The sequence below is a fragment of the Micropterus dolomieu genome, linkage group LG20 (genome assembly GCF_021292245.1).
Source record: "Micropterus dolomieu isolate WLL.071019.BEF.003 ecotype Adirondacks linkage group LG20, ASM2129224v1, whole genome shotgun sequence".
Lineage (NCBI taxonomy): Eukaryota > Metazoa > Chordata > Actinopteri > Centrarchiformes > Centrarchidae > Micropterus > Micropterus dolomieu.
In genome coordinates, this window is record NC_060169.1 from 3,563,064 (window position 1) to 3,587,103 (window position 24,040).

General features: G+C 40.3%; 1 protein-coding gene across 1 annotated transcript; it reads right to left on the bottom strand.

Annotated features, from left to right (window-relative positions):
- Positions 1 to 7,867: 7,867 nt before the first annotated feature.
- Positions 7,868 to 22,373, bottom strand: LOC123959265 (aggrecan core protein-like). The gene is made up of 18 exons (XM_046033217.1): positions 22,302 to 22,373; positions 21,025 to 21,116; positions 19,866 to 20,157; positions 18,998 to 19,172; positions 18,225 to 18,352; positions 17,820 to 18,113; positions 17,292 to 17,594; positions 17,006 to 17,180; positions 16,798 to 16,925; positions 16,326 to 16,619; positions 16,137 to 16,235; positions 14,612 to 16,057; positions 13,574 to 13,651; positions 10,922 to 11,080; positions 10,741 to 10,823; positions 8,672 to 8,813; positions 8,099 to 8,281; positions 7,868 to 7,949 (listed from the first exon to the last, which is right to left on the bottom strand). The coding sequence occupies exons 1-18, from the start codon at positions 22,303 to 22,305 to the stop codon at positions 7,882 to 7,884; spliced, it is 4,143 nt and encodes a 1,380-aa protein (XP_045889173.1). The 5' UTR covers positions 22,306 to 22,373; the 3' UTR covers positions 7,868 to 7,881.
- Between the last annotated feature and the right edge of the window lie 1,667 nt (positions 22,374 to 24,040).

Sequence of the window (24,040 nt, forward strand, 5' to 3'; positions counted from 1 at the left end):
TTCCTGAGTCTGTTGGTTTTGGCGTACAGTGCTCTGTAGCGCCTACCAGAGGGGAGGAGCTGGAACAGGTTGTGTCCGGGGTGAGATGGATCTGCAGTGATGTTTCCTGCTCGTTTCCTGACTCTGTAAATGTATAAGTCCTGAATGGAGGGCAGGTTGGCACCGATAATTTTTTCTGCAGTCCTGACTGTCCGTTGTAGTCTGCTCCTGTCCTTTTTGGTGGCAGATCATAGTGATGGAGGTGCAGAGGACGGACTGGATGATGGCTGTGTAGAACTGGATCAGCAGCTCTTTAGGCAGGTTGAGCTTCCTGAGCTGACGCAGGAAGTACATCCTCTGCTGGGCCTTCTTGATGATGGTGTCAGTGTTGGGCTCCCACTTCAGGTCCCGGGATATAGTGGATCCCAGAAACCTGAAGGATTCCACAGCAGACACAGGGCTGTTGAGTATGGTGATGGGGGGCAGAGTGGGGGGGGCTCCTCCTGAAGTCCACTGTCATCTCCTCAGTTTTGAGCGTGAGTTGCAGTTAGTGAAATGCAACAAATATGATTAAAGTGTGTGAGTGTGTATAATGATGATAGTGCCTGATGTGAATGTTTATTTACTTGTTTTTTATTTCATTCAATTTATTTACACAAAATATTAAGTTCTCTGTGATTTTTTTTTTAACCTACAGACAGACGAAAACGTTTTATGTAAGTTTAAGCATTTGTGCTAATCTTTATTTGTTCACAAAATGTCATGCACAGTTACAGATCTTCTTACAGATTGAACATTTAAATCTATTCGTACAGATACTGTGTACACATTCAAACATTTTAATGTACTAGTACAAAACATTTTCAACCAGCTACACATTTAGGACTATATTGATTCCATAATTAAACTGTGTGAGAAGAGCCATCTCGATTAAATACTACATGGAAAAAAATACTTTTTTATTGCATAATGACAATAAAAGCTTATTTGGGGAAGTATAGTATAGACACACACACACGTTACTGTTTCATTTATTTTATTTTATTTTTTTATATATTTTTTTATTTTTTAACACACACACTTACCGTTTTATTTATTTATTTAATTTTGATTTTAAATTTAAATTTTTTTTAACACACACACACACACACACACACTCCTACTGTTTATTTATTTTATTAAAATTTTTAATACTTCTTTTTTCTCTCTCTTTTTTCTTTTTTTTTTCTTTTAACACAAACACAAATACTTTGATTACTTTACGCTTTAATTACTTGTTTAATGAAATGTATGGGGCTGATTGTTCTTATGTTGTATATATGATGCTTTGGCAATGTTGTTGTTACATTCATGCCAATAAAGCTAATTTGAATTGAATTGAATTGAGAGAGAGAGCGAGCGAGCGAGAGCTCCTGGATAGGTCAGTGGTTAATGCCACTGACTTTGGTACAGGTGATTGTGGGTTACAGGCGAGGTCCATATTGGAACTGAAGGAATTTTTTTTACTTTTTTAGGGGCCTAACCATGCTCAAAAACTCACCAAACTTTGCACATAATTGTGAAAAATTTCGTACATGGGTGGCAAAATGGCTTGGTAGCGCCCCCTACAGAGCAGCCCCCGGCCAAAGTTTCACCCATGTGTACGAAATTTCTGTGGTACGTGTATCATTTCCAGACATAAAAAAAAGCCTCTCGGAGCAATGCCCCACACCCAACAGGAAGTCGGCCATTTTGGATTTAATGGTCATTTTTTGCGATGTACACTCTTCATACGTTAACGAACTCCTCCTAGAGAATTAATGCGATCGACTTAAAATTTTCACTGTGTAGTCTAAACCCATTGACGATTAAAAGTTGCACAAACGGTGAGTTTTCGTCCATGAGTGTGCCTGTGGCATGGCATCGAAAATCAACGATTCGCCAAGAAACAGGAAGTTGTTATAACTTCAATATACATGCTCACATCTGTACCCAATTAGATATGGATAATAATAGTCCCGCCCTGAACACATCCACATGTCATCATTCACTCAAAGTTATAGTATAGTCCACTGCTCCTTTGTCACAAGGCGTTTTATCTACTGTTCATATATTATGCTATTTATGTTTTATGTTTTTAATCTGTTTTAAATGTACATTACTTCTGCTTTTACTGTAAAGTGTCTTTGAGTGTCCTGAAAAGCTATAGAAATAAAATGTATTATTATTATTATTATTATTATTATAGCGCCACCTGCTGGCAACAGGACATGTCACGTTTTATGCTTAGATGGACTACTCCTACCAGGTTGGCCATCAACTTCAAAACTGTCCCAGAAAAACCATTAACACATTGACCATGCCATGTTGTAAAACTTTTGAGTTTTCGGTTAACGACGTGACGATGGCGTGGCGGCGAGAAACGCTTCGCCATGACACAGGAAGTTGTTGTAACTTGACTGTACATGACCAGACCTGTACCAAATTTTACACGTTTGATGAGAGTCGCACTCTGAACACAGCTACATGCTAACATTCACCCACAGTCGTAGCGCCACCTGCTGGCAACATGAAGTGACCTTCAACAAAGCAGCCCCCGCGGCACTTTTCACCTACATGTATGAAATTTCTGTAGCACATGTATCATGTCCAGACGTACCAAAAAGCTTCTTGGAGCGATGCCCTAAACCCAACAGGAAGTCAGCCAATATCTTCATTATGCTGCCTCTTTTTCATTTGGGGTTTATTTAGACAGCAGCATGTCTGGGGTTCTCGTTCAGTCTCACCTGTCATTTCTATGCAAATCTATGAATACGAGAGTTAGATGACACAAGTCAAATGAATTGTTAATCAGTGAAGTGACATCTGCAGGAAATGCTAATGTGGGACTCAGGTCTCTTGTGTAAAAACACCTGGCCCAGGCACAAACGCTCATCTACAGTCTCCCACTGGTGTTTTGAACGCAGAAGTGAGTGTAGCAGTGATTTTATTCCCAATGTTTAATCCCGAGGTGTATAACTTTTCACCCTCACCTCAGTAATAATTACAATCGCAGTTAGTTTTTTCTGCAAACTTGGATGAAGAATTGTCCTCATATTAAGTTTGTTGCATAGGAAGAGCTGCTTGTGAAATTTGACATTTTTGTGAAAACGGAGTAAATCCAAAATCTTTTGCAAATCTGGTAAGTGGAAACGTGTACAAAACAAAATTTAATCCTTCCGAAGAGCAAGAGGTCATCAAATAGGAGGTTGTTTGAGCCCCGTTTTTTTTACCTATATATTGTTAACATTATTGGCAGAGTGGGACCATTAAAGTAAAAGTATGACAAATTAGCTATTAACAGTTCCTGTTTGCAGTGAACCCATGAATTTACAGACAGCTGTAACTGGATTACTTTGATACTGAAGAAAACTTCTTCTTGCAAGATCTGAAGCCTAGTAGTTTTTTTGTGATAATTATATAATGATATCGCTCACTATCTGAAAACACCAATCCATTAGGAATGGTGCTGGTTGAAGACCTGGAGTTTGGTTCTGTTTGTTCTAATCCAAAAAGAAAAAGTAGTTTTACACGGCATATATAAGGTGCAGACTGTTCTTATTACAAACAAAACCAAGAGTTGAAGACTAAGTCAAATGGACCAGTCATTGAATGCTTTTTGTTATTGTTTATCATCAGCACCACACAGAACTGCAGGGCAAATTCAACAAAGCTTATTCCAGTGACGAACATCAAGTTCTGCTCCACTTTACAAAATAAGGAAACTGTTAAGCCAACCAACTTCATCTGTCATGGGAAATTACTGATGGCTGGAAAAAGGAGTCGGAAACAAGTTGTATTTTACTGCAGTATGAACAAGGGAAATAAATGGCTGCCATGATCAGCTCACCACTCAAAAAATGCTTCAGAGTTTGCTTGGAAGCTGGCCTAGGTATCTTAATTTCCTGCGTGGGGTTTGTTGTTGGTATTTTTATATTTTTAAATTTGCAACGTGTTCAGTGTTGTCACAGCTCTTCTTTGCAGCATCGCATGAAGGATAATTTGATGTTGTCTGTGAAGATTCTCAGTTATCCAACGAAGGTTAAAGTCAAGGGCAACTGGATTTGGTTCAACCAAGGCCTCATTTTCTGTAACATACATTTTCTGAGTACACTTTTGGGTGATCATAGATGTAGAGGACCTTGCCTTAACTATAAAAGATACATTATTTATTCAATGTAGTTAAAAAATATATAGATTTTGGCATCAAAATCCAGTTAAGCTGAACTTTCAGGAGTTTTAAAAGCTTTAATTTTTTTAACATTTTAAATGTAATTTTATTTTGACATTCGTTGTTTTCATACATGTAGGAAGATTTTAACTTTTAGAATTTATAACCATTCTGAGCTGTAGAAATCTGCCCTTAAACTCAACTCTACAACGTGCAGTTAGTAGTGAAACCTCAGATACAATGACCTCTAGTGGCATTTAAGGGATTGCTACAGGACACACCAATTGGGTTTAGACTAAACCACAGGTGCATCTTAAAACCAGAGTAATGGGATGTGAGAGAACGAGTGATTTAGTTCCAGACAACACAATTTTAAACCCATCTTAAACTGTGGCTATGCTAATGTCTGAGCAACATCTCCCTACAAGTCAATTTGGTAAGCACTAGCTGTGTGTTTATGTCAAAATGGATTTATAGATTTTTCATGGGGAGTTGTGTAACTCGAAAAAATTATAATTTAGAGAAATATGCTAATTAGCTTGTAGTTAATAATTATATATCACTCCCCATAAAGCAGCAGTATAGTTGTCATTACACTTTGGTTTTGTGAGGATGAGACAAATGAGACATAATGTGTTAAATTGTGTGTTAAAGGTTCTGGTAAGTGGTTTATGTTTTGGACAAGACAGACCATGTTTTTCCCCTGTCTTTATGGTCAGCTAAGTTAACTGCCTGCTGGCTGTAGATTCATATTTACCATACTGATACGGAAGTGGTATCAGTCGTCATATAAGTGTTTTACATATAGGCAATTTATTCTTATAAATCCAGCAGCCTTCTCCTATACATGCTATTAATAAATGACATAGTGCTATCATTTTATTCAGTTTTTATTCTTAAGGTCTATTTTAAGGTTCATTTTTAAGTTAGTATTTCTAATTTCACACCAAGAAGTGCTTTGCAATATGTTTTAGGATACAAACATTTTCTGTTTTCTATTAATTAACAAGTACAAAATATTCTGTGAGAGATGAAGCCCGAGGCAGAGAGGTGAACCGGTGTGTGTGTTGATGGAGGGTGTGGTACAGAGGATCCATAAAGGGCTGTATTCAGTCACAAGAGAACACTGACGTGCAACCCACCCTGTTGGGCAAATACAAATTTGCCGTAATGTTCTTATTCCTATGAGTCAGTGCCGTATTCTATTTACCTCGGCTGCTGCCACAGAAACACTGAGCTCACTGAGAGTCGGATGGAAGGTGAAAGACGCGTTTGTTGTCTGTACCTGGGACATTTGGGCGGTGACCCTCCTGGAACGATGGAGGACTGACTCATCTGTGCAGTCTGTTAATTATATTAGTTATACAAGTAGTTGTTGAACAGTATGAACAGAGATAAGAGCCGCAAGAGTAATCTAAATCCATTAGAAAACGTAACAACCAAAGTGTTTTTATTTGGCATTGATTGATGCGAGTACAAACATTTAGACATGGGGCACATGTGAATTCATTCTGCACCACTTTGGTTTCATAAAACATTAAACAAGTCAAAGTTATGTGAGGATGAGGCAAACTTAAATCATATTTTTTCTATTTTATATCAGTTCTTTGCGTTTATCTGCCTCATGCAAAGAACCAATATTTCATAGCTGAATTTAAACACTGACTGAATTTGAATTTGGAATAGTAAGTCTGGTATTAATCTCTGTATTTTTTTTTTTACTGTCAACAACAAATCCAATATAAAGTCTTCTCACAGCAGTGGAAGAAAATCTAATACCCATGTGCAGTGGGCCCAGTGCTGAAGCAAACAAGGAAGGGGGAAAACTTCTTGGGCAACTAAAATTGCGCTGGGGAGCAATTTTTATTCAAGTAAATATGTGCCATTTTGGATTCTGGTGTCCAGTTCTTATAAAACGTTTTTTGGACAACAATGGAGCTTTATGTTACAGAGGAAGAAGGTATATCAGTCTTTGAATACACACACAATACTTGTTAGTAGATACATTTATTGTTGGTTTGGGTATTTCCATAGGCTTTGTTGACAATAAGAAAAATAGAGAATATGCAGACTTATCCTTTTAAATTAGTGAATAAAATGGGGCTACAGCCGACACATGTACAACTTTGAAATTGTATTCTCAGTCTTTGGTTTATCATGCAGCAGGTAGTATGTATGATGGAGGCACAGCCCCCAAATATAACAATAACACAACAAGTGCACAAATGAGAGCAGTCAAAGTTGGAAACAAACAACAGCAGGCATTTCACACTGTAATGTTTACAGTGATGTTATTTCCTCTGAGGTTACAAACATGAAATAGATTCATGAAACAGGTTCATTAAACTGACTCCACAGAAACACTATGCACTGCACAGTCGTGTGGAAGATGACCACCAAAACACACAGAAAACAAAAAACTCAAACAAGCCAACATGACAAACTGCGGGATCACAAGCAGTTTCACTTCATCCTCTACAGATTAAATATGACAAAATGGGGCTTGTAGAAGTTTATTCACCCTGGCCGTGTGTTACGGCTGCTGCTGTAGTCTCATTACCATTAAGTACTGAATCTCTTGTACGACAATCACTGGCTCAGTCCAGCAGAGACTCTGTCACTGTTTGAAATCAATAAATAAAAGGTTGTGTATTCACATTGACCAAAAGTCTCTGTTTTAAACCACACAATAGCTAAAGCAGACTATAAAGTTTGTTGGATTTGTTTGTTTTCTCTCTATGGCTAAAATTAGTCGGAACATCACCTACTTAGACTTCTTTTGTTATTTCAACTCATCTAGGGAGGCAACTTTCTGTTTCTAATTTGCAATAAGCCAACATGACTTGTGTGATTGGATTTTCAAAATTCACATGTATATCTAAATCAAATGTGAAATGAAACCTCTGTTCCAGCTATTAAACATCCCCCAAATAAATAAACTTGGACTGTAAGGTGAGTGAGGTGACTGTTTTGACACCTTTGAGATCCTGAATGATTCATGCCACCACACGGATCAGTTTTAACTGTGTAACCAGTGCAGTTACACTTTGTGCCCTCACATCTGCCTTAGGTTGATCATTTCTATCCAGATATATTTTAGATACTCAGATGACACTAAATATGACCGTAGAGAGCCACAATGTACTTTTGGAAAGTGTTTGTTTCTCTGGAAAATAGGATTCATTGATTATTGGGTATTTATCTTCATGTGTTTATATCCTATCCTAAACTAAACATATCTCCATGTGCTTACACTTCGTGACAACAAAGAATGGCGGCTAACACCACTGGCTACACTGACTGAGTGCAGAAACCAGCAGGAAGGATATGAAGATGGCGATATGAACTTTAAAAACATCAGTATTTCACTTTACCTTTGCCAAAACAGATGTTACAATGAGCAATGCTACAGCAGACTACAGTGAACCAGACAGATGCTGCCTTCTATAAATGTAAATCTCATATGGAACAAAGTATCCCAGCAATGATTTCACCAAACTGAATTATATCACAGCACACACAATGAAAATGAACTCAGAGCAATAAAATTATTATATATAATTCAAATATATTACGAGGGGCGGGGGATAGATTTAGGACCCTTAATGTTGGCTTTCCAACAATTCAACCTTTTAATCTTCACTAAAGTGGAAAATGTTTTATGTTTTCTGCAAATGTTCTTCATTTAAATAATTAATTCCTGTTTTTCCTGTTTAGTGAAGCTTGCTGCTGGCTGCCGGACTCCCGCTGCTCCTCCGCTGTATTCTTTTTCTGGATTTCACTGCAGAACACAACAAGAGTGAGTTCTTGTTAAAAAATAACACATTTTTCTTAACCTGTCAGTAAGTTTTTTTAACCTGTCAGTAAGTTTTTTTAACCTGTCAGTAAGTTTTTTTTGACTAACAGGGTATCCATGTAGACTGCACTCACCATCAGTGCATTCCACTTGGGGTTTCTCCCACTGTCCATCTGCTTTACACCGAACCACCGGAGGGTGGCGTTGTGTAAATCCCTGGTTGCACTGATACCGGATGATGGAGTTGACAGGGTACTCCTCCCTCCTGTTACCAAACATGTGGGCATTCTCCACCTGTGGCGGGGCGCCACAAGACACTGAGGACAGAACCAGAGGCCACAGAGCATCATATCAAACCATCTGTCCACTTATTTGTGTCTAAGTTAATAGCTGCAACTATGACAAGCTAGTGAAACTACCAGTGCACTGATAATACAGTATGGAGTACTGCAGTAATCATCATCATGAACATCACATCTAATGGCTCTGTGGGAAAGTGGTCCTACATAGTTCTGCTGGAATGATGGAGAATTACTATGCGACTCTTAAGCTGATGATACATACGTGTAAGTAGGGAATTGTTTGTCAAAACATTTGCTATGACAACGCAATAATTCATGACTGTGTGTTGGTCACCTTGTCTTGATGTTTGTTTAAAGCTGTAGATCACAGACTTGAGCAGAAGCAGATGTTAAGTCTGAACATACCTGGGCCTTTCTTGCAGGTAAATGGCAGGTGGTAGTTGCAGGGCACGTCGTTCCACTGGCCATTCTCATGCCAGATCATCACTACACAGTCTTCTCCAGAGCTTTTATTATCTGGCTGGGCCGGCCTCCAGTTCTCATATTGCTGAAGCGGAAGAAGAAGCATATTTCAAGAGGGACCACAACTTTTCATTTGAATCCCCCTTACAATTCATCATTCAGCGCTGTAAGTAATCAGGATGTGAACTTTTTTTAGCATCTCATTTTCAATCTCAACTGCTGTGTACCACTTTCCCTACTTGAACTATTCTCACATCTTGCCCCTCACCATGATGGCAGGCTTTTCGTCCGTCTTTGACTACAGATCTTCAGAACAGTATATAAACACTTTTGCCTTTAAGTGTGGCCAGATGACACTTTGTAAGAAGTAGATTGTTTCAGCCATACTCCATTCTTAAGGCATAGATATTAGCGCTCTGTGAAGAAATGCAGACATAACTATTTATTTCATTACAGGGCTCCAGCTAAAAATACATGGTTTTCCAGCAACAAAGTTTTCCTGGCTCAACTTTTCAAGAGTTGAAAAATCCTGTCTCGTAGTATCATGAAGTGCAGAGTTTTGGCTTCTGATAAGCCTTCAAACTCATCATTCTATTACTCAGACTGGGCGTATATCATCTCACTGTTACCTGAAGCTGCCAATTTTCACCAACACAGTCATGTTTTCTAAACGCAGTGTTTATTTCCATCCAAACACCTGGTAATGAAGTTAATTTTTTGTGCTTGCACCTGTTGGGTAATTTTGTCCCTTTAAATAAACCCACTTGTGTTTGGAGTGGTGCAGCTGAGGTTGTGCTTATGCAGATCAGATGGTGCATTGCTATTTTGGTGCTTGTTTAGGCATGACTTTGCATTTTCACAGACCTCTGCATGCGCAGACTTCTCCAAAATGATAAAAGATCCTTTTCATGCATGTTGAACTAACATTTTTTTTATACAAAGCTAAATGCAAATATACAGTATATAATATAGAACTGTTAATGCAATTAAAGCATATTCTGCATTGGTTTAGTTGGTGACTGATAATGTAGCTCCAATGAGGCGTCAAGTATAAACAAAGAATAATAACTGACTTGTTTGCAGTTACAAATGTCTCTTCTATAATGTAAGTCTTGAGATGCAGAGGATTTTTTGTTGATGTGTTTTTGTGCCTGGTCACAAACTGGCAGCAAGGCTGACTTTGGGTGCTGTATTCACGATGGAGAAAACCCATTGAGAACAGAGGCGAGTGGGTCAGGACTTACGCTGTTTTTTTCAATAATTACTGGATTATTGTACATCTTCAAGTCTCTGAAAAAGGACAGATTGTGAGAGAATGTGCCCATGTGCACCAGCATGTAAAAGGCCCCCGCCTCGCCTACAGAAGTGAAAGATATCCAGATTGACGCATTGTTTGTAGTTGTTTTGTGTATCTTTCAGTAACATTTTGCAGGTGAACCAGAACCCTGAAGACTCCAGGGACACAAAACACGACTCGGCGATGTCTTTTGTAGTTGTTTGATTCTCTTAATAAGAAATACTATATTCATACAGATACGGCCTTTCTGTGTGGAGTTTGCATGTTCTCCCCGTGTCTGCGTGGGTTCTGTCCGGGTGCTCCGGCTTCCTCCCACCATCCAAAGATATGCGGACTAGGTTAATTGGTGACTCTAAATTGTCCTTAGGCGTGAATGTGAGTGTGAGTGGTAGTTTGTCTATGTGTGGCCTTTCGCCCCCCCGGATAAGCGGTTGGTGATGGATGGATTCATTAATAAATATTAATTTTATACAGAGGCTCTGTTCTAGTATGCCTGTTCCATGCCCTGAAGAGTATTCAAAGAAAACCCTCTGGGAGAGAAAAGTCACTCTGTATCCTGTACTGTATGCAAACTGTGATAAGGGGAGCTAGTAGACTTTGTTTTAAGGGGGTTTACAATCCAAACAGGTTAGGAACCACCACAATACACCCTACTATACGATACTATGCCCTGCATCTAACAGGAGCAACACACCAGAGTAATGTCCTCACTCACCAGTGGCGTGCCATCTGTCCAGCGGAAGTCATTTTCCACTGTCTTGTCATTCAGACCGATCCACTGGTAGTCCTGTGCGTTTGCTGTGGGTGGGAAAAAGGGTTGCGACTTAATTTTTTCATTCTCTGTCTGTCTCCATCTCTATTGACACAAACACACACACACTACATTATGCACTCACAGTAGACAAAGTGTTGCTCCTCTGGGGTAATGATGCTGACTAGGTGGGCATTCAGGTCCCGGCAGCGCTGCTCTGCATCCAGCCACATCTCTCTGTCATAGAAGTGCAGGTAGCAGTTCCCCTGAAACTTAGTCCAACCGTCTTCACACTGCTGCTCATCTGCAGCCGCAACACCAAGGAGTCAACATTCAGTCAACGTATGGCATTCTGAATGTACTTTCATTCGTGTCTTTTTTCAATTTCTAGGACTCTGAGACTCTTATTAGACTATAAATTAAATATCCTTCCTCATCCACATCTAAATGGGTTGGAAAACTAAAGCACAGTATCTGATGATGAGAAGCTCTTCTGTATTCTTATCATTCTTTCTGCTATCTGTGTGCTATTAGTGTTTGAGCAGCAGATAAAGTGCTTGATATTGTTCACAACCCATGTAGTGTTTCAGCTTTGCATATTCAGCACTTGTCTTGTGAGTCAGCGATGAGCATATTTTCCCTCTGCGATGACCTTAGTCGGTCTGGCATTTAATACAAATTTTACCGCAGACAGTGTTTCCACCCTGACATGCAAAACAACCGTCCCAATACAGAATGGAAAATTCTATATAATGCTTCACTTCACAGCCCTGCCCAACAATAATGTAATTGTAAATTTCCATTTTTTTCCTTTTACTTTAACATTCAAAGACTTCTTTCATTCTATCGCGCCACCTTTAGTTAAAGGGTTGGTTCACGCAAATTACACACAAACACATTTTCATATTTTTCCACCTACCAAGTGGTATTTTGCCGTCCAGATAACTTTGGCTTTATTTGCCTTTTGAGATATCCACCGCTTCCTGTCACTGCCCAGAAACAACATGCCTTTCACAACATGTCCTTCCTGACACAATTCACCTGTTTCAGGATGGTAATACTACAGGCATAACTTTGGACCTTGGGATCAGTATGTGTGACCAAATCTCAACTCAAGGTCCACTAATCTGCCTTTTCAGTGCTTTTAACTGCATCCAACAGTCTTGATCAGCAAATGGAATTGGCTCAGGTATTATTTTATGACATGAATGCGGATAGGAATTAAAAAATGGATAGACGCTATAAGACGCAGGTTTTTAAAATGTAATGTTCTCTAACCCCTCTCCCCGTATCTGAACAGGGCTATTTTAAATGTAGCCAGAAATCCTGTAAACGTAAAATAATGGTTTAAATGCAGAGAACTGATCTGACTTCGACAACTATGAAAGACTCCAAACTTCACAGACTTGCTGTGTTGTTACAGTTTTGTACCTATAACTGGAGACTGTTCAAGAAAGGGGTTTGACAAAAAGTAAATTATTCAGTGTTTTGAGCGGTAAAACACTGAAACATTACTGTATTGCTAGGTTCTACTAGGCAAAATATGTTGTGATTGGGGTGAACTGAGTCCCATGGCAAACCACAACATTCACAGCTATGTGTAGTTCATCTTCGACAACAGGATTCCTCATGACTTTTTTATTTTGACAGAGTCACAGCGAGTAACGATGCTATCGGCTTGTGATGTTTAAGCATCTCTTTCTCTTCAGTTGTTTTTGAGAGGCTGGTGTTAGTATTTATTAGCTGAAGCTGATCCCATACCGATCTCACAGCGTTCCCCTCCGTAGCTGGGCAGGCATAAGCATTTGTAAGAGTCTGCACTCTCCACACAGGTGGCTCCATTGGCACAAGGGCTGGAATGGCACACATCTACCTCTGCAAAAAAGGGGGCGGGTGACACTACTGTTTCAGCGTGGGGCGGGGATGGGAGGTTTCCCAGCAAGGTGAGGGATGTGAGGCTGTGATAGAGACTATCACACCTCAGGACTGCAAAGTTAGTGAACAATACTGCAGTTGCTGCAACCTCTGATTCAAATTAGACTTACTGCATACTGAATCATCATCTATGTTCCTTTGTTTTTGATAAATCTTACTATTTGAGGCCTCTCAGATTACCAACTGATGATTATATACGATATATACTGAAATATATACCAAATTTGTGTTTATTCCTGCAAAGAGAAGAATATTTGTAATATCTGCGGTAAGTTAATGTTTTGAATCTGTGGTTAGCTGCAGCACAAGATCAGTATTCAAATTACAGCAGGATGGCAGCGCCCATATGATGCCAGAAAGCACATATGTTGCCCTGAGTTTAGCATGCATACAGCAGAGCGGAGGCGATGTACTGGCACAGCACCAAAAACAACATATAGACTGAAGACAGCTGTGGGAACACGTCTGACACATGGGCTGTACAACCTCAGAGCAGAGCTGATACATATTTGACATCCAATCTGCCACACAAACACAGAGACCCATAGCAAGACACAGACAAAATGAACACAAGGAAATCAAAGGAACACATAACATAGCAAAAATATGATGCAAAACACACCAGGACAGAACAGCGGGGAGAGATAATAGATTTTTAGAAATATATAATAATATAATCACAATCAGGTAAAAATGTATCTGACAAGCTGATTAATAAACAGAATGCAGACAAACAATAGAAAACATGAAAACTTCTCAACAGCAAAGACATACAGAGAAATGCTACTGGCAAAGTCTGTAAAACCAAAACATCATAAAGAAAGATGCGAAAGATGGCACCTGGAACTGTTTTGGGACTTACCATGGCACAGAGCAACCCCGTCCTCAACTGTGCATGAAGCAGCACCACAGGGGTTAGGTTCACATGGGTTAAAAGCACCTAGAAAAGAGAGATGCATCAGTCTTCCAAGTTTTATCTGAACTTGAGGGCTGGTGTAGCAGGTGCAGCAGTTTCTGAATTTGAAATTTTGATCTCATCAATGTGATGTTTACAAATGCCACAGTGCAGAACCTGAATGCATCCTCACAACAATTCGAAATTGAAATACATGGTAGTATGGTCAAGCTTATGTATTTGAGTAACACTTGAACACAGCTACAAGATTATCTATATTTCAAGTATAATCACAGCTGTGGTGTTGTGATGCATTGTATTTCTTTTGTCAAAGTTAAACGTTTTGTATTCAAATGCAGCCCTGAAGGTTTTGTTTTGTTGATGCTACCAGCACGTAACAATGCTGTGTTTCTCCATTAGTGAAAAAAGTTGTGTCATCAGCAAACTTTATCAAATATTTGATTGATGCTGACTGACACAGTTGTTAGTGTAGGAAATGTGTGGACAGACCACAGTCCAGAGAAGCGCTAAAATGATTATTAAAAATGACAGTTGTTGATACACTCTCCACAGAGTGCAAAAGAAAATTAACTCAACATTGAGACCAAATTTATAAGTCAACCTCCCTGCTAAAATTGATGTGTCAATCATATTAAAGCTGAAGAATCAACAAATATTACGGTTGCATGGCACTTGTAAATATACATGTAATTGGCCAGTAATGTAAAGTACTTTATACAATTGTAATTAAGGGGCAAATTTAAGGCAGCAACTAGTGATTGTTTTTCATTATTGATTCATTTGCTAGATCAGAATAAAATCAGTTGTTCTACAAAATATCAGAAAAAAGTGAAAAAACGTTTTGTCCGAGCAGCAGTCCAAAACCATAAGATATCCAGTGTACTGTCACAGAATACCTATAAAACAAGTACATATCACAATTTGAGAAATACAGGACAACAATGTTAACCAATTACAAAAAAATGAAAGAATAGTTTGACCTACCTTCAACAATGCCTGGTGTCTGCACAGAGGGTGGTGTAGCTGCAGTGGGAGGAGCAGCCAGTCCTGCGGGAGCAAACACAGGGCCGGGAGTTCCATAGATGTGTGAGATCTGTGACAGTTCATCCCCAGTAAGGGTCTCCTCTGGTCCTGTGGTGTTCTCTGTCTCTTTCCACTCACTGGAAGGCACCACCTGAGGCAGATCTCCAGAAGAAGCTCCTGAAGAAATGCCGCTGGCTGTGGACAAGCTGCTGTCTCCGCTACCAGAGTAGAAACCACTGCTGCTACTGCTTCCTTCTCCACTGTACTCCACCAATCCCTGTCCAAGCTCCATAGACAGTGTTGTGTCTCTGGTGACCTCTGTCATTAAGTCCCCAGTCAAGAATGTGACACTACCTTGTTCTCCGCTTGTTGAGGACTCCGATCCAGACATTCCTGATCCAGACGTTTCTGATCCAGACATTCCCGATCCAGAGAGAAAACTTGAGCTTCCAGATCCAGACGAATGTTCACCACTTCCTTGTCCAGAGCTGTAGAGTAAAAACCCAGAGGCCTCTTGCTCTCCAGATGCTGACACTGTAAGGTCAGTTAAGCCTGACCCCACAAAGGTCACACCTGAAAAGAACCCAGAGCCACTGCCTGAGGCTGAGCCACTTAGATCGCCACTGAGAATCCCAGATCCTGAAATGTCTCCAGAGCCACTGCGCACCAGTAGACCTCCACCAAGCTCATACTCCTTGTGGGTAATAGGGGTGGACACATCAATCAATTCACCATCTATCAGTAAGATCGGAGCTTCTCCACTTCCCGAAGGCTCTCCTGACTGTCCACTAGCACTTCCAGAGGAGAAATCTGAGGGGAAACCACTGAAGCCAGAAAAGTCCTGGTTGGTGATGAAACCGGATGACAGGCCAGAGAACTGTCCACTTTCCCCAGAGCTATCAATGGAAGAGCCACTCTCTGCAGAGCTGAAACCAGATCCTGAGTGGTCCCCACTGCCACTAAGCCCTCCAGAGCCTGCTTTAGATGAAGGTAAGATAAGAATCTCTGTGCTTCCCTCTCCTGCTTCTTGGAGTCCTCCTGAAACTGAGCCCTCTCCAGAGACAATTCTGTCGACGCCTAAACAATTAACAGTGAAGCCGGAACCTTCCCCGCTGAGAGCTGATCCAGAAGCATCTATACTGCTGAAACCTGATGCTCCACTGGGCAGCTCAGCAATCACGCTGTCTCCAGAACCAGACAAGTCTCCAGAGGCAGACATGTCGCCAGAGATAACCCTTTCTCCAGAACCAGACAGATCTCCAGAACCAGAGAGGTCTCCAGAGCCAGACAAGTCTCCAGAGTGAGTCCCCATAGACCCTGAGCCAATGTCTGCTGAGCCAGTGTCTGCTGAGCCAGAACCAGAGCCTGAAGTCTCCACAGGGATGGGAGGGACAATGAGTGGAACAACTAAAGGGACATAGAAATAATGAGTGAGGGACATGGACAAGTAAAAAAGTAAATTGTTCATTATGTGAAAATAGCTTACCAGGCCTCAACAAATCAGTAACTGAAGTTAGGTTAAGGAGGGCCTCCTGGATATCTGTGACGTTCAGTCCAGTTTCATTTGCAATAAGTAGAATATCCGCTATAAGAATGAACAATGAGAGAAAATTAATGATAATGAAAAAAAAAAATGTGAATGAGCCTTTTGACAGAGAACATGTCAAGCATTTACCTCTGAAACAGTATGCATCAAATCTGGCATTAACTTCAAGGAAGACTGTCTGGTTCGGGTGGGGATACACAGTGTGCACTCCTGATTTCCCAGCTCCACACTCAGCACGGGGGTTGTTGATGGGATAACGGACACTACGATCCACTAGCCAGCCAGCACGGCACTTGTCGAAACCCATTTTCCAGGCTGCGTAGAGCTCTCCGGTGGAGGCCAATACGGCTTTCTGTTCCTGACAGCTAGAAGCAGCCTCATCATACGTGAAACCTTCGGGGGAGCCCACATGGAAAACCTCACCTGTGGAGCAGATGAAGAGTTGTCAAGAAAAACCTCTTTACAGAGTAGCTGCGTAAAAAGTGGGAAATGTGAAGACGTTGATGCAACCCGTCATCTTGTTCATGACAAAGTGTGCAAGTGTACTTTTATTCTTAGAGTAACTGGTCATTTTACAAGCTAAACAGCGTTTTTCCCTTACCTTTGAGCCCGTCGATGTAGCAGTACACATCATATCTCTCATCTGCTGGCCTCAAACCATAGGACCGAACTCCAGGTTGATCCCCGAGATCTCCAGCACACTTATCTCGAGGGAAAACAATAGGATATCTAGAAAAGAGCAAACACGATGAAGTACTGTCTGGCACAGGAATCTCTTTACTTGCTCTGAAAACACATTTCAGATTTACCTTACAGTCTGATCCAGTAACCATCCTGCATCGCACTGGTGATATCCAGCCTCATATGCTGCCTGCAGCTGCTGTGACGTGGCGATGGTGGCTCCGACACTCTGGCAGGCCCGCTGGGCCTCAATGAAGGTGAAGGGATAGCGACCGGAGCCTGAGCGATAATGAAAGACCACACCTACACAGAGAAACAAGGGGAATTCTTTTCTATTGGAGCCATTTTTTTTTTATTTAAGTACATTATTATTAGGGACACTCTGACATTTGCATCAGCAGTTCTTTCACTGACCATTTTGAGGCATCACAAAGCCTTTGCTGCGCTCCCTGCCTGTGTCAGGCCGGGCGGTGGCTTGCTCTATGAGGTCAATGACAAAGTCAGTGACATTTGGAGGCTGAGGCAGCGGCAGTTCGGTAAGGCTCTCTGTGTATGTGAAGTCCACGGCAGTAGGCCGCTGAGTCTCCACCTCTCCGACCACCTCGCTCTCTGTGGTCGTCCTCCTGAAGAACACCTCTGGGCTCTGTGTCACTGTGGTAACACTCAGCACGCCACTTCCCTCTTCTGTGATGCCTGAACCTTCCTCATCAGGGGACTCTGGAGGTGGTTGAGGAGAGAAATTAGAAAGAAAATACTAAAACATTGTTGTAGCTGTGGCTCTTATGGCTCATAAGTTCAGGTTTCTTCTCTTGTTATCTACAGTAATAGTCCCATCCAATTTCTAACAAGCCTAGCCCTCCAATCTTGTAAAGATTGAGGGCAGCGCAAACCAGCGACCCCCTGGTTCCCAAGCGACGCCCCCACAGACTGTCGATGGCCTACCTGTGTAGCAGAAGGCGTCATAGCGGGACTCAGGAAGTGGGTATCCTGTCTGGTTTGTGTGGAGGTAAACAGTTCGCACTCCCAGTAGACCCCCTCCACACTGTGGCCGACGAACGTTGATGGGGTAGCGGACGCTCCTGTCTCCCAGCCAGCCGGCGTTACAGACATCCATCCCACCCTGCCAGGCCAGGTAGAGCTGACCAGTGGTGGCCAGCTGAGCTCCCTGATTAGCGCATGCCACAACTGCCTCAGAAAAGGTGAACTTTTCGGCAGAAGCAGTGTAGAAAACTCTGCCTGTATCAGACAAGAGTAAAATAATGAAAGAATGAGCTTAAAATACCCCAAAGCTCAAAATGGAAAATTTGCAAAACAATCACAAACTTTGCAGTGTTCATCGCAGTGTACCTGTCATCTTGTTAGTGAAGCAGTACACATCATAAGTCTCATTGAGGTCTCTCACTCCATATGTCCTGACCCCAGGCAGTTCCTCTTTGTCACCATAGCAGTTCACACGAGGATCATGGATTGGGTACCTTTGATGAAATTAATAAAAGCGTTGGTGTTTTCAAAATGAAACACTTTATGACATTCAACATCCAAATTAGAATATGAACGTGAGGGTTTTGAAAACACTCATGTTGGTGCTCTCAAGCTCATTTATGTCATTATGTAATGTTTGTTCGTTTGTTTGTCTTTGAATTCATCAGTACCATACTGCTGACTATGAATTCTCAAATGTTGAAACAAACCACAAAGGAGTTTTTTCGAATGGTCACTTCTAACAATGGTGCAAAAATGCAACACAACTTTGACAAAGAAATCATTTTAAAAAGTGACAGATCGTAGACATTTATCTTAAGCAAGTTCAATGGAACTAATGGAAAATAAGGTGTTCCTTGAAAGAAGATGTGTATTATTATATGCTTTGCAAAGTGTTGCATGATTTGTAGTTCAACTTTAAAACATGCAAAACTACACATATGGTCCGGTCCCTTAATAGTGTCAAAGTATTTTAACACTTTAAACAATTGCCTTTTGGGTAAATAGTACTTTGGGTATTTGTTGAACACTTTTATACAGTATGAATTTTCATATTTGAAGGACAAGTTACAACTTTGAATGGGGATGTGTCAAACATGAGTAGTAGAGAGTTGTTACCCATCATATGACAAACCGACCTGACTGTTTGGTCAGAGAGCCAGCCAGCGTCACACTGGTGGAATCCATCATCGAAGGCTGCTTGAAGCTGTTCAGGTGAAGCCATGACCGCACTGTTCTGAGTGCATGCGTCCTTTGCCTTTTCAAAAGTCAGACTGTAGCGCCCCATGATGGGCCGGTAGTGGAACACCATACCTAGACATAAGCAAGTACTTTAGTTAAATGTTTAGATAATCAATACCAAAAAAAAAAAAACTAGACAATACTCAAAAAGCTTCTACAAAAGTTGAACAGTCCTCGAATTTTACTTGAAAAATTTAAATTATTTTGAATCTTTTAATCTTCATCTGGATCTGGCTATTTAAATTTACTGTTGTGCCAGGCAGAACGCCAACACATTGTGCAGGATTGCTTGGACGCAGATCCAAGGTGGGTTAAAATGAAGGGCAATTAGCCTTGATTGAAGGTATGTTCAGAAGACGTTTCACCTCCAAGAGGCCTCTTCAGTTCTGATTGACTGTCAGGGAGTCCCAGGTATTTAACCTTTGTGGAGTCATTATCAAAGTGATGGATACTGCTTGGTTTGCCAGTGCTCCTGGCTGGTCATTAGAGAGTGTGAACAACCTGAATACTTCAGGTGTCTAAGAATTTTCACAGACACCTGGAGCAGACGTGTGCACTTGTCTTCAATATTTGGTTGCATTTACACAGTGAGATCAAGAGTTATGGCAGTTTGTCAAACAGGCCACACAATACTTTGGCATCCAATTATATGAAAACAGTGTGGAATATTACAAAACAAATGAATAACTTTTTTCCTGTGTATTCATATCTTTTGTATCGACCACAGTTGTCTCACTGACATTATGCGGCAGCTCATTTGCATACCTTGAACCTGCACATGGACATTGTCGTTGCTGTCTTCAATGCCGTGCTGAACCTCACAGCGGTAGACTCCCGTGTCACTGGACCGCAGCTCTGATATCTTGATGCTAGCATCTGTAGGAGTCATTGGGTAGCCCACCAGATGAGCCCGGTCCAGGTAGCTCTCGCTTATGCGCACCTGTCCTTCCAAAGCCACTAGGATAGTCGTGACTTTTTCTTTGGTGATGAGGCTCCATTTGATACGATGAGAAAGTGGAGTGATGGTGGGAGCTCCTGGATCTGGGACAGTGTGGTCCTACATGGGAAACAACATCATTCTCAGCCAATTTATTTCCTTGGTTCACTAACCATAAACACTAAAACCACAGCGCTCAGTACACAATTAAAACCTCTGTAACTGGAATAGCACACAAACAGTTGCCTATTTACACATCGAGCAGACACAAAGCAACATTAGCTTTCATTTGGTGTTGTGTTTGTGTCAGCTTGATGAATTTAAGTTCCAAATTCACTCTCCTTTTAGCTCTATCTGTTGTCCTCTGGAGTTGTTAATGGACTATCTCTGTACACTATCTGCTGGTCAGATGGTGTACAGAGGTTGTTTCCTAAAAAAACACAATTGTATGTGCTGTTGGAAACTAATTTCATCTGAGCGCTGAGACAGTAAAACCCAAACATTGAACGAGTTACAGAGCCTGAGGCAAAAAAGCTCTATAGAGCTGCAGAGTTAGGCCTCGATCAGACAGAGCAGTTTCTGCAGGATGCAAAACATGAGGGACACCGCAGATGTTGCTAGGCCTCCACCAAATCACCTGTCCTTGGATTCTGATGTGAAATAAACTCACAAATCTGAACAGATTGGACTATGGAGAAAAAAATGACATTGAGTGTTTTTCTGCTTGAGGCATTCAGAGTGCTCCTGCACAAAAGTGAGGTGCGAAGCAATTACTGCCTATAAAGAACAACTGGATAAAGATGTCCCTTGCTGCAAAAAAACATGGCCTGTCTGATTAGGACTTTAGGTGAGAATTCGTCTTTGTCCACAATCTGAGCATATGAACAATACAAATCCTTCCTGAATATGTTGTATCGAATATACAATGGGAAAACATACTGAGATTCAAAACAAAATTACATTTAGTAAGAGCTCGTAATTACACACCTCAAAGTAACATGGTAGTGTTAATGTTCCTCCCAGTAGAGGACGTTGGGGCTCCTCCAGAGTTATGCTCACACTCAGCACATCCTCCGGGTCTGTGAAAAAGATCAAGAGTTGTCTGGTGAATGTGTCCCAAAAGGGTGCTGGTTAGGGCTTCCCCCAATTGTTGACTAAACAGTTGAGAAGAATCTTATTCAGAAAAGTTTTAATCAGTCAGTTGGACGCAGGTAAAAAGAGGAAACTCTATTCAGGAGCTTGCCCTTGTCGTTAGAGCTGGGACAAAAGTATCAGGGTTTTGTTGCCTATGTGTAATATCTTTGTTTATATTTGGAAAACGGACTGTAGCCTAATTAACACGACTTACTGCCAACTTAGATATAAAATGAAGACCATTTTGCTATTATCCTTATGACTCTGCATTATTTTACTTCCTGTGTTGGCCTACCAACCAATCCACTCTTTTTTACCTGTTAAAATACCTTTAAATGGCCAATACAACTCATAAAATGCAGTATTTCACTTGACAGAAAATGACTGAAGCCTTTTGTTATTGACTGAAAGGTTTTTTCTGCCCTGAAATTGGTTGATTTCATTCAGAAGAGTTATATTTGACAGATTATAGCTCACCTAGTACTTTTTACCTCTTAAAATACCTTTAAATGGCCAATACAACCCATAAAATGCAGTAGGCTGTTTCACTTGCCAGAAGGTGATTGAAGAGACTGGGCAATACAGCTCCAGCAGACGGCAGACGATCACTTTTCGGCATGACACCGGGAACTAGTTCAAAGTTATTTATTCCCGTGTTGTGAACAAGGAGACTTGTGTGTTGAAATAAATTAACAAAATGTTCAGTCTCCTTGCTGGTTGCATATTCAGAATCAATACTGCTTGTCAGTAACAGGTGGCTCGCTTCGTTTGTAAAATTTACATTTTATAGGCTCATAATTACGGTTTTGTATTCCTCTGTAATGTAGCACAGTGTTAACAATGTTATTTATAACATTCTTTCTCGGCCCTGGAACACACCATTTTCTGATTCCCCAAAAATACATATACATATCATAAATGGCCTGAACTAACGACCACTAGCTGACTAGGAAAATCTTTAGTTGGGGGCAGCCTTAGTGCTAGTCATGGCAATAACATCTACTGACGTCAAGATGACTGCACACTGAGCTCAAGTGATTTTATTGTCGACGTTTCGACCAACATTTGAGAAAAAGCGTACAATAAATGTAGGAAATAACTAGATGCACCTCAAAAATATGCCTTCTTACCCATAAAGGAGTGCCCTTCATAAACGTTATGAAATGACGCTGCGATGACGTGTAGACACACAGACAGCAACACAAGCCACCTTATCATATTTTACCTGAAATTGAAAAAAGAAAAATACTAGTAAATATGATTAAAGTTTGTGCATCATGATCAGACAGAACATTAAGAATGAAGTTCACCATAAAGATGTCATCTTTATGATAAAATTCTTTATTTTCCTAAAGGCCTTATATTCAACTTCTCAGATCACATCACCTTTTACTGATGACGGGAGAGAAAGTTCTTCTAATTTTCATCACTGCTACATATAAAACAATTACTATTTCTGGACTAGTATGGAGGACTAATTCTGACATAAAGAGAAATAAATATAAAAATAAATAAATGCTCAATAAATAAATAAATAAAAGCATCCTTTGTAGTTACCTTACAAAGGATGAAGTGTTTCCTTTTGAGTATTTGTGCATGTATTTTTAATTGTTTTGAGGTTTAGACTGACATATCAATGTCACTTTGGGCTCTGGGCAATTGTGACAACATTTCTCACTATTTTCAAACTTTTTACAATTGATTATTGGAAATAAATAATCAGCAGAATGAAAAAAAAGTCATTAATTGCAGCCAGATACAAAATAGTTCTACCTCGAACAACTACAACAATAAAATCCTGTTTTTACATGAATGCATGAGTGATGATCTGAATACTTCATCCACAACTGCTGAAAACTTGGTTTCAAATCTTAAAGGACCTGAAAACTAGAGTTTTGATTATTTGACAGGAAAGATTTCTGTATTCATGTGGGCTCTGTTGGAAGAAGGGGAAGATATCTGATGATAGTTGTTGGGTTGTTTGGTCACTGTCAATAAAATCTAATGAAACACACACAGTGCTGATTAAGCAGGAGATAAAATTGACACAGACTCGTAGACAGTTCAGGACAACAGCCCAAACAGCACAGATACTCTGAGACAAACTGTCTGCATGTTGGCAGGTAGCTCTGGAACTCACCACAGATTCATCAAGCTCCTGCAAACTTTTCTGAGGAAATCCAACACAATTTCTACAACCTGAACAAATTGCAGTGGAGGAGGAAGTTTATGTGACTTCTGAGGCTTAATGTGAAATCACAGAAAGAGCAGGAAGATTTCTTCTCCAGAGAATTCCAACATGCAGGAATCAAAACTGTGTTTGTTTGTTACTTAATAATATAGTACTGATTGACGCTTACTACCACATTATAATGTGGCATTATCTATTTAAGGATGTTTATTGTAGTATTTGTGTACCGGTATATTCATTATGTTGTGTAGGCCACATGCATTTTGTAAGATATATGTTGTTTAATTCTGACGTCTGACCAGGGACAACATGAAAATTTACTTTCTTTGCTAACTGCTAAAGGTCGTTCAAAGTTGTTTTTCTTTTAAAAATTAAAAATAAAAGACAACTTTATGATTAAATGGCGATGTCCTGAGCAACAGCGGCCATAGCTTTTTCTCTATTATTTGATTTATAAAATATGTATTATATTATGTGCAGCAGCACATTTATGTAGACCTCTGCTAACAGTGGTGAAATTTAACTTTTTGTTTTTTTAATTTACATTTTTTTTACACATTTACTCAAGTACCGTACTTAAAGTAGCCTGTTGGTTCTCATATATAATTACAGCAACCAGTAACCACCTCAGTGTACATGTGGGCATAACTTTATTTTAAAATGTGTATTTAAAAATGA

Excerpts from the sequence above, each read along its gene's own strand:
- LOC123959265 (XM_046033217.1), bottom strand. Across the intron at positions 19,173-19,865 it reads TGTCCATGTGCAGGTTCAAG|GTATGGTGTTCCACTACCGG; the intron begins GTATGCAAATGA and ends GCTTATGTCTAG. Across the intron at positions 7,950-8,098 it reads CCAAGTGGAATGCACTGATG|TGAAATCCAGAAAAAGAATA; the intron begins GTGAGTGCAGTC and ends TGTGTTCTGCAG.